General features: G+C 36.3%; 1 protein-coding gene across 1 annotated transcript; it reads left to right on the top strand.

Moving 5' to 3' along the window:
- Positions 1–8,161: 8,161 nt before the first annotated feature.
- Positions 8,162–8,888, top strand: LOC149198783 (protein LYK5-like). Its single transcript, XM_089400359.1, has 2 exons — positions 8,162–8,320; positions 8,412–8,888. Exons 1-2 carry the CDS (start codon positions 8,162–8,164, stop codon positions 8,886–8,888), a joined length of 636 nt encoding a protein of 211 aa, XP_089256485.1.
- Positions 8,889–9,825: the final 937 nt, after the last annotated feature.

The following is a 9,825-nucleotide window of genomic DNA, read 5'->3' as shown; positions in this document are numbered from 1 at the left end:
ATAAGGCTCAAAGGCCTATTTATTATTGAGAAACAATGGAAAACCATAAACATCCAAAAACCTAACCCTAGGAGATGAAACGCCAAACTGTGGGCCTCGTTTGGGTAAATTGGTACATCAACTTCCCGGGGTCGTAACTTTGGCATACGATCTTCGTTTGACGCGCACAGTACCTCGTTAGAAAGATCTATCCGAGGAATACAAATTTTGAGTGAGAAACATGGTCAATGACCCATGTTGCTCATGGTTTTCCCCAAAAACATTGTTTAGGGCCTCAAAACAGCTCTAGAAGTTCAGGACCCGAAAAACTACTAAAAATAGTAAATTGAGCTACAATTAAGGAAACTGAAAAACTGAAAGAGACAGATGTGGGGGTCCAAGTGGGATAGGTGGGCAGCCACAAAAATCCACCTGGATCACTTAGTCACATAATAATAATTACTTCTTACTTTATGATGATAGGTTTGATACTCACATATTTTGATTATCATGGTTGATGCTTATCAGATATGGGATGTTCCCTATTGACGATACATGGTTGATATATTGAGGGTTCTTGTGGAAAGATCATGCAGTTCTTGATGATGATGTTATGATCATTGATGATGATTGTTGGGCATGTAATCCCCCCCAAGGCATGTTTTGGGGCTTAAAGCCCAAGTTTTGACCAAGTCCAGTGTGAAGACTCCGCGATTTGTGGGCACGAAGCACGAAGTCATAATAGAGTCACAGTGTTGTTCGCCCTTGTTTTTGTAATGTAATGTCATCTTGAAAGATCTACCCATGGTCCACGAACCATGGGATTGTATAAATAGAGTGAGGCTCTAAGTGTAGAAAATACATCTAAGGAAGATGAGTCAAAAGGATTGATGAAGCATTGATTCAAGTGTAAACCGTGTCTTTGGGTCATAGAGTAGGAGAAGGCTCGGCAGCTGAGTACGCAGAGGCCTAGTAGTTCGCAGCTGAGTGCACAGACCCCTGCAACTGAGTGCGCAGGGTAGGTCAAGTCTGTAACCATTGGAAGCATTAATAAAGAGAAGTTATATCATATTTCTGTGTATATTTTCCTATTTTAAGTATTATCGGGGATGAATTGCAAGTTTACTGTTTATTTGTTGTGCGAACTCATATGAATGTGTTGTATAAATAAATATAACATAAGGCATCCATTTACGTGAAGATAACTAATTGGTGTAAGAAGATAAGTAAGATCTCGGGTGTGACTTAGGGGAATAGTGCAGAGTGCTGCTCTAGTAGTGCAGAAGCCCTATAGCCCTTGGTTAGGGTTGCGTGAAGGCGAATATATCAGGGCGCGAAGACCAGGGAAGTGAGAAAAGTAACCTGTGCATAGGGACTAACATTTGGACCGAATCAATCCCTCAGACATCTCAAGGGTGCGAAAACCTAGTTCCAGCACCCCCCCATACTACTTCGGGTGAGACCTTAGTTCGTGCTCCGCAGACAGTTGCTGAAAGGGAAAGTAGTATAGGGATTTTTTTGGCTAGTTAACTCTGAACCTAGGTCAGGCCCCAACAAGCCAACAATGACTATAGTGTTTTCACATACATATGATATGATGTGAATGATTTGTGTGACTACTTGGAGATATGACATATGCTTAGTTGATTCATGGAAGGATATGATAAGGCTCTTTTTACCAAGGAAACAAAGCAATGAGATCAAGAGGATGAGTTGATATCTATATGTGACATACTTTGTCAAAGGTTGGTGATATTTACTTTGTCATATCTTGGGAATTGATGAGGGACATATACAGGTTGCTGGTTTGGATGTTGCTAACAGATTCTTATGGTGCAAATCATATATGGGGTATGATAGTTGTTGATGACTATCATTATCTTGTTTAGGTATTTGGTCCTTGTTATAAATGTCATGTAAAGGCCCATGATGTAATAATATGTCTCTGTCTAGCGTGGTCTTTTAATGAGTCTTTTTTGGTCATATGATGTAATTTATACTCCCATTATGCATGGCAAGGACGATGTAATAATTGCTATATTTCAGTCATGTATAAACAATTGGTATATCCCCACTTGGTTGGGTAGATGAGTCAAATTTGGTATATCCCCACTTGGTTGGGAGATTTATGTATGAATCATTGGTGATAGGAAGGTCATATTGACATAGTTGAGTTATAGATTCATGTTATTCTTTTGGAAAATAATTTTACAGACTCTGCATGAACTCAGGGGGAGCATGGATGGTTTAGTGCATCTCAACATGTGCAAAGGGGGAGTTTAATGAGAGAATTTAGGATGTGCCTAGGGGGAGCATGATCAATGTTCATATTCAGTTGTTCAGATATGGAAGTCTTCATTTTGGTCATCCCTTTGCCCTTGATCTCAAAGGGGGAGAATATCTTGGTCTGCCCTTTGCCCTTGATGTTAAAGGGGGAGAGTATTTTGGTGTTGCTTGTTATCTCTAACAGTTTCTACAGCTTGAAGTAATCAAAACCAACATGGTTTCCATCAAGTCTAAAGGGGGAGATTGTTGGCATTATGATACAAGTGTTGTCTTTGATGACAACTCACTCATAGGTTAGTTCAATTTTTATAAAAGGCAACTCACAGTATAACAGGTATATTCAGAGGTAACAGGGCATTAGTACAGAAGAACAGGAAGATGGAACTAAGATCTACTGATCATAATAAAGAAGTTGAAGGAAAAGAATGATGTAAATATGTTTAAGAATTATACGCAGGTCCACTTAGTCAAACAGTGTATACACGCTAGTCCACAGAACAAAAAAAATGTATACGTATACGCGCACTCTCACAAGGGGAAAAGCGTGTACATGTTGGAAAATCAAGGAATTTCAAGAGTAGAGAATACCAGGGATCAATACCATGGTATTAGTCCATAATATTGAGCAGAGTAACGACTATTTGATCCCGTCTAAGAATACCGCAGGCTCTAAGTGTTGTCTTTGTTTGAGGTATTGAGAAAGGCTAAAACTATATAAGGAGGAGAAGATCAAAGGGCTAAGTGTACAGTAATGAATATCTTCTGAAGTGTTAGATCAAAAACAAATATGCATGTTATGGGTTTCTGATGTTTTTCTTGATCTGAACTAAGTATGCACCTGAGTGTTTGATGATGCATGAGATCTAATGATGGACCAAGATCATAATGACTTATCATTATGTGATCTGATAATGGATAGGCTAGATCTGATTGCTAACGCATGTTTTATCCTTTATATGTGATGATCTATGTATGTCTGAAGTCTGTAATTACAATGAAGTTATAAGTAAGTATTTGCAGATATATACGCTAGTTCTCTTTGGTGAAGGTGTGTATACACGCTGGTTTGACTCTTCCAAGTAGTGTATGAAAAAGAAAATCTTGATGTTTAGGGATGACTGATCTATCATATTAGTGTTGTTGTTTTATTGTTGTCTATCAATGAAGTCTTCTTAGATCTGAAAGTAAACATGAATGCATAAAGATTTTGTGTCTGATTGAATAAGAAGAGTGTTCCTTGCTGCTATATGTTTAGAACTCTGTAAATTAACAGTAGATCTTCAAAATGTCACTGATTGGTACATTTTGTGGTTCAGAGGTTTCATGATTCAATATCTTTAGAGGTATACGTAGATGGGGTAAAGGAAGTTGTGTATACATGTAGGTTGGCTTCATTGAAGAAGTGTATACAGTCTGACACATGATTTTTGAGGTTACAGTTGGTTCTGAATTTTGATGCTATGTTTTGGGTTTAGATATATGTATTGGTTACAGTGATCTACCTGTTCCAGTTGATCGGTTGAATTTGATTAATTTTGAACGAATGGTTCATTTAGTTGTGTCAGTGGTACAGTGATTGTTTGATTCAGTATGTGAGAGGTTTCAGTGATTGATTGATTCAGTTATGTTTGATTCAGAGATTGATGATTGGTTTCAGTTATGTAATATATTGATGATTGAGTTTTAGTGATTTATTTTGATGGTTGTATTGCAGTGGTGATTGATTTTGAGCTTCAATGTTACTAATGGGTCCAGTGTGAAAATTTGATGAAACGTGGCCTTCATATTGTAGTATTGTGTACCAAGAGCATCCAGTCTGAAAATATATGAAACATGGTCCCTAGAGGAAGCTGAGGGTTGGAGCCTTCAGTGAGGAAGTCGAAGCTTCCTGCCAGTGGTGGTTGGTGATTTGATTAGGGGGTTGGAGCTCCCTTCTAGTAGCAGTTGGAGAACAAGTGAAGGTTGTAGCCTTCTGTAGGTCGGTGCCTACATACTAGTAAACATATCAGCTAGTACAAGAGATAAGTGGTTGTAGCTCCCTTCTAGTAGAAGCTGGAGAATGAAAGATGGTTATAGTCTTCTGGATGTGGGTGCCTACGTCCTGGTATGAGTCTGCACCAGTACCAGATTGTAAACAGATTTTATTATTATTAAGAGAAGACAAAGACGACAGCAGTAGGTGGTTTTCACCCACATTTGGTTTCCACCTTAAATCTTGGTGTTCATGTGTGTTGCTTATGTGTGATGGTTTATTCTGTTATTACTCCACATGGTTACTATTTAATGTTTAAAAAAGTACCGATGCACTGATTAAATATCAACATATGATGAATTAACTTAATCATAAGATCACTAGATATACGCTAATTTCCTTCAGAACAGTTGCGTGCACAAGCAAGTTCCCTTCGCTGAAGTAGCGTATATAAATCTGATTATGGAAATGAAAAAGTTATTTATTTGTAAATACTTATTCAGCCACCCTCTCAGTATTATTTCCAAAACAAGCCACAAACCATAGAATGCAATCTGCCAATCCTCAAGTATGTATTGCAAATTTGAATTTCACCTATAACCCTGAACTCAAAACTTTGAAATCTCCTCTATTATATCACCTTTAGCTCTGATACCATGTATATTTTCCTGTAGATTCATAAGCTCATGTAATATACTAAAGCACAAGACAAGAATATACTTCTACTTTCAACTAGCAAAAGCCAATAGATCGATGAAAAATAATATGAACAAGAAGAAGATAAATTAATGGCACATAACACAATAAGTTTCTCTAGGGAAATCCATTGCTCAAAACCCCAACTATTTGTATTGCATTAATTAAAAATATGAGTGAAGATACAAAGCGTGTGAGTTCTCACAAGAACAATTCCACACAAGTATGCTCAACAATCTACCTCACAAGCCCACTCTTAGCCAACACTTAGGCAATTTCCACTACCTACCAAATCCCCTATTCTCTTGTACAATTCCTAGGATGTATATCCTGTATTTAAAGGGAATTCATGCTTCCAAAACTGTGAATCCAAACATAGGTCCTTTTGTGATTGCATGCATGACATTTACAACTCAGTAAATCATACAACTGATAGTACAATGTCCCTACACTCTAGTCTAAACTAGCTCTTTCTCTAAACTCACATGCATGAGTTTCTCATGAGGGAAAATTCAGTTAATTAGAGTAACACTTGTGGATGCACGAGTGCACCAATTAACTGTTAGTCCTCTATTAGTTCCACAAATAGTTAGAACTAATTTAACTGACCATAACTCAGTAAAGTAAGTTAATCTAATTAGAACTCAAATAAACTCATCCTGGACCCCTAAAATTTAAGGATAGCATATACATGACTACAGAAACACTTCCAACTCAAAATTTCTAAGCTAATTAAGTTAGTTAAACTTAATTAACTATTTACAAGTTGCTATGAGAATATAATTCGATTTTAATTCTTAGTTTAATTCAAGGACAAATTAAATTATAATTTTCTTAAGAGACATTCATCAATACACATGAACTCAAGAAGTTCCTTGAAGAGGAGGTAACAAATCTATGAACTAGGAAAATTTTAAAAATGGTCATATACATGTTTGATTATACATAGTCTGTCTTTATTTTGATTTAATTATACTTAATAATGGCATGCAGGACACTCAAGGGATTAAAGGCATCTGGTTGGCTAGAGATTATGGGGTAGGTGATGTATCCCATATATGTGCATCAAGACTAGATGCAATGCATAGCTCATTGACAGTTCTTCATTTAGTACTCCAACAAAAGTGGAGGGAAATTGCAATAAGATATTTAAAGAGTTGATTTATTTAGAAGTGAAGATATAGTCATGTCCATAAGGATTTCAAGCAAGTGTGCTTGACATTATATGCATCAGTAACATCATATCAAAGCTTTTCATATCTTCATATGCATGTGAAGATGGTGGGGAAAAGAGTGATAACTATCGCCCTTGTTGGAGAATTTTAACAAAAGGTGAATCGGAGGAATTTGTGGTGGGTAACTCCAGGAGATACCTATAGTTGAATTAGCTTGCAGAAACAAATCAAGAGAGTAATTTAGAGTTGTTGAGAGAATTGTTTGCACCTCAAGGGAACAAAACCACTCCCATCTTTGCAAAGAAAGATTCATTAGGACATGTTTGCACACGTTTTGAGTTTTTAGTTTTGTTACTAACTCTATTTGTCTAATTATATAAAACATTTTTTTACTTTATTTTACTCACTACACTCCTTTATTTTGTTGATGTTCATCATTGTAAGATCAACATGAATAGTTCAAATTGAAAATTTTGTTAGTAATTATACTTATCTCTCTGTGTAAAGAAAATTATTACCTCGTTTCACAAATTTCATCTTAATTTTGCTTAATGTACTCATTTACTTTGTTGGTGTGACCATTATAGGTAACTACTTGTGGGGTTGACAAATTGGAAGGAAAAACTATTCTTTTAGATTTGAGGTCCTACGACTTATTTGACGACATTGGCCTTCCATATCTGAAGGAACTGTATGATGTTGTGGTGAAAGAGAAACTTGATCTTGGAATGATATCCATTCCTATCCAACAAATACACAAAATAGCATTTGGACATTGATGGTCAACGACTGCTGGATACATAGAACATAAGCACTTTTTAAAAGAAAATCCTTGGTTTGTCTTCCAATCAGGGACTCTGGAAATAACCAAAGTAGTCTAGTTCTTTTTTACTAAACAGTGTGGATGGGAAGAGGGAGATGAATATGAAAAATGGCATGCAAGCATAAACTACATTGTTGAACCAAATGGGAGAGTTATCCCTTGTAGACCTTTTACAAAATATTGGGAGGCAAAAAGTACGCCAATTTTAGAGTCTCTCTTCAACCACTTGGAAAGAGTCTCACATTAGGTTAATGATTTTATTTATTTGTTTCTTAAATATTTTGAGACTATAATATAAGTTAAAAATAAAATGATAGATGAATAATTGAATGGTCATTTCTTTTCAATTTTACATTTATTTTTGTTGTTGTTGTTTTTTATCACATGAAAAGGATCATGTTTCAAGTTAAATGGGGAAAAAATTCTACTACTATGCATGAGGAAAACGAAAAATTTTAAAAATAAGATTGGGAACACCTAAAGAGTATTTCAACCATAGAATTCCTTTTCAACCGCTTGGAAAGTACATCAGATTAGGTAAATAATTTTATTCATTTCTTTTTATATATTTTGACACGGTAATATTTGTGTTTATTTGTTTATATTGACACTAATAAAAATTAAAAAGTAAATGATCATGAATGAATAAATTATTTCTTATTTATTTTGACACCATAATATAAATAACAAGAGCAACTTCATAGGGGCAGTCCCTGCCAATAAGAGACTACTTTATAAGAGCAATACTAAGTACATATGAAAACATAGTGCCTAGTTGCCATTTGTGCATGGACCTATTTATAAGTCGCATCAGAATAAAAAAAGTCAAGTGAAATTCATAATCACATAAATCCATAGTCGAAGGAGGGGCCCCACATAGACCTTGTTGATCTAGGAATAACCTTATTATTACGTATATAATTTATGACACTTATTATTTTCTTTCATTAAGAGTGTAAACATAACAGTTGGTTTCCTTGAATGCCATGCCATTCATATTTCTATTTCGACAGTTGAAAAGTTGCATGCAACTCATTTTACCAGGTTTCTCCTACAAGCATGGCAGGGGACAAGGTTTAGGCACTCGTACAGGCATGGCAGGGGGCAAGGTTTAGGCACGTCAACCTGGGTAATTGCTCGCCGGAGGGCCATCACCATATTCATCTCCAAATGGTATGCTGGATCAAGGGCCTGGACTATGACACGTTTAAGTAACAAGGTAGAGATTAAATGGATGGGGAAACTTTACCACAATATGAATTGAAAGAATTGGAAGTGGCGACCAGGAATTTCAATTCACCGAATAGAATTTATGGCTCTATCTACTACGACATCATCAACAAAACCCCGATGGCGATCATGAAAATGAAGCACGACATCCAACACAGAGTTAGAATTCTTGAATAGCTCCACCACTTCAACCTAGTTCGCCTATTAAGGTTTTTTTTTCTCTGACACACATTCATACTTCATCTTCAAGTATACAGACAATAGCTCTCTCGTCGTCCGCCTTCACAACAATTCGCCATTTCTAACCTGGAGACGCAGAGTGAAGCTCACTCTAGATGTGACAGACAAGCTTAGATATATTCACAATTACAACATGTCGCACTACGTCCACAAGGACATCAATAGAATTAATGTTCTCCTCGATGGCAATTTCCAAGCCAAGATTGTTAATTTCATTGTGGCGAAATCTGTAGAAGAGGGATTTTCTCTGACGAGGCATGTGAGTGGAATGAAGGGATATATGGTGCTCAAATATCTTGCTCATGGTCTCATGATTACAAAGCTTGACATATTCTCCTTTGGGGTTTTCATGCTCTTCATGTTGGAGCTTCTCTCAGGCAAACCAGCAGTTTTGCGCCGCAGCCCGCTGGGACTGCTTACTTCTCAAAAATCCCAAACACATCGTGCAGTCGAGGCAATGGAAAGCATGAGTTGGGGACTTGGCTGAACCAACTTGGTTAGAAGGTGATGTATATTATTTTCTCTGCACATAAGGTATGTTTCTTGCAGTGAATCCAATTATGTACTTACTTTAGGCTCAACCTTGTTCACAAAAATTTGTGATACGAATTTAAAAAATTACTAAATGTTGTACCTATTTATTCAAATGTTGTAAATTTTTATTCTCGATCCTTTGCAAAAGAATCATCAATGAAGCTTGCTTAAGTTTTGCTTCAATTCATTCCTTTAATCTTCCTTAAGTTTAAGGAAGTTTAATGGCAGAGATAGAATTAATCAACAATGCAAGTATCTAAATTTTTACATCAACGCATGGTCAACATGTCCATTGACATAGATCTTTCTTCTTTCTTCAGGTACAGACAAGGCATCATTTATGACCTGCTCAACAACGATCTCTTTCTTTGCATACCAATAAGTTCTCAATCAGGATCCTGTGATGGCGCCAATGCATATATAGACTCGCAGATGAAGTTGAAACTGTCGAGAAAGAGTAAGCATACACTATACAAACTTGAGAGAAACGTTTTAATGAACTATTAATTGTATTTTTTCAATTATTTTGGTTAAAGCATAGTAGAATATAACTTACTATGCATGCTTGCCTTCTGTTTGTGGCTATGGTTTTCTGTTTCCCTGAACATGAATATTCGCTACTGGTATGAACAACAATGTGAGACATCCTTACATCCTTTTTTAGGTATGCGAGGGTGTACCTGCAACTTGCAATGCAAGACATCCTTACTACCTACAACCTACTATGTGAGACATCTTACTACCTGCAACTTGCTATCAGAGTCTCTCAGCACAAACTAAAAATGAAATGAGTCATATCTGCAACTAAAAATTTCATTGATCTTTTCAGAGAAGAATGCCTAGCTACAAATGTATATTTATCTCTGAATGTAAACCTATGGTGAGTTTGA

Source organism: Pinus tabuliformis, chromosome 2_1 (genome assembly GCF_031772625.1).
Source record: "Pinus tabuliformis cultivar Carrire ecotype Pingquan chromosome 2_1, CPIR1, whole genome shotgun sequence".
Taxonomy (NCBI): domain Eukaryota; kingdom Viridiplantae; phylum Streptophyta; class Pinopsida; order Pinales; family Pinaceae; genus Pinus; species Pinus tabuliformis.
This window is presented reverse-complemented; position numbering and strand designations above follow the sequence as displayed.

Excerpts from the sequence above, each read along its gene's own strand:
- LOC149198783 (XM_089400359.1), top strand. The coding sequence starts at position 8,162 with ATGGATGGGGAAACTTTACCACAATATGAATTGAAAGAATTGGAAGTG. Across the intron at positions 8,321-8,411 it reads AGCACGACATCCAACACAGA|TATACAGACAATAGCTCTCT; the intron begins GTTAGAATTCTT and ends TTCATCTTCAAG.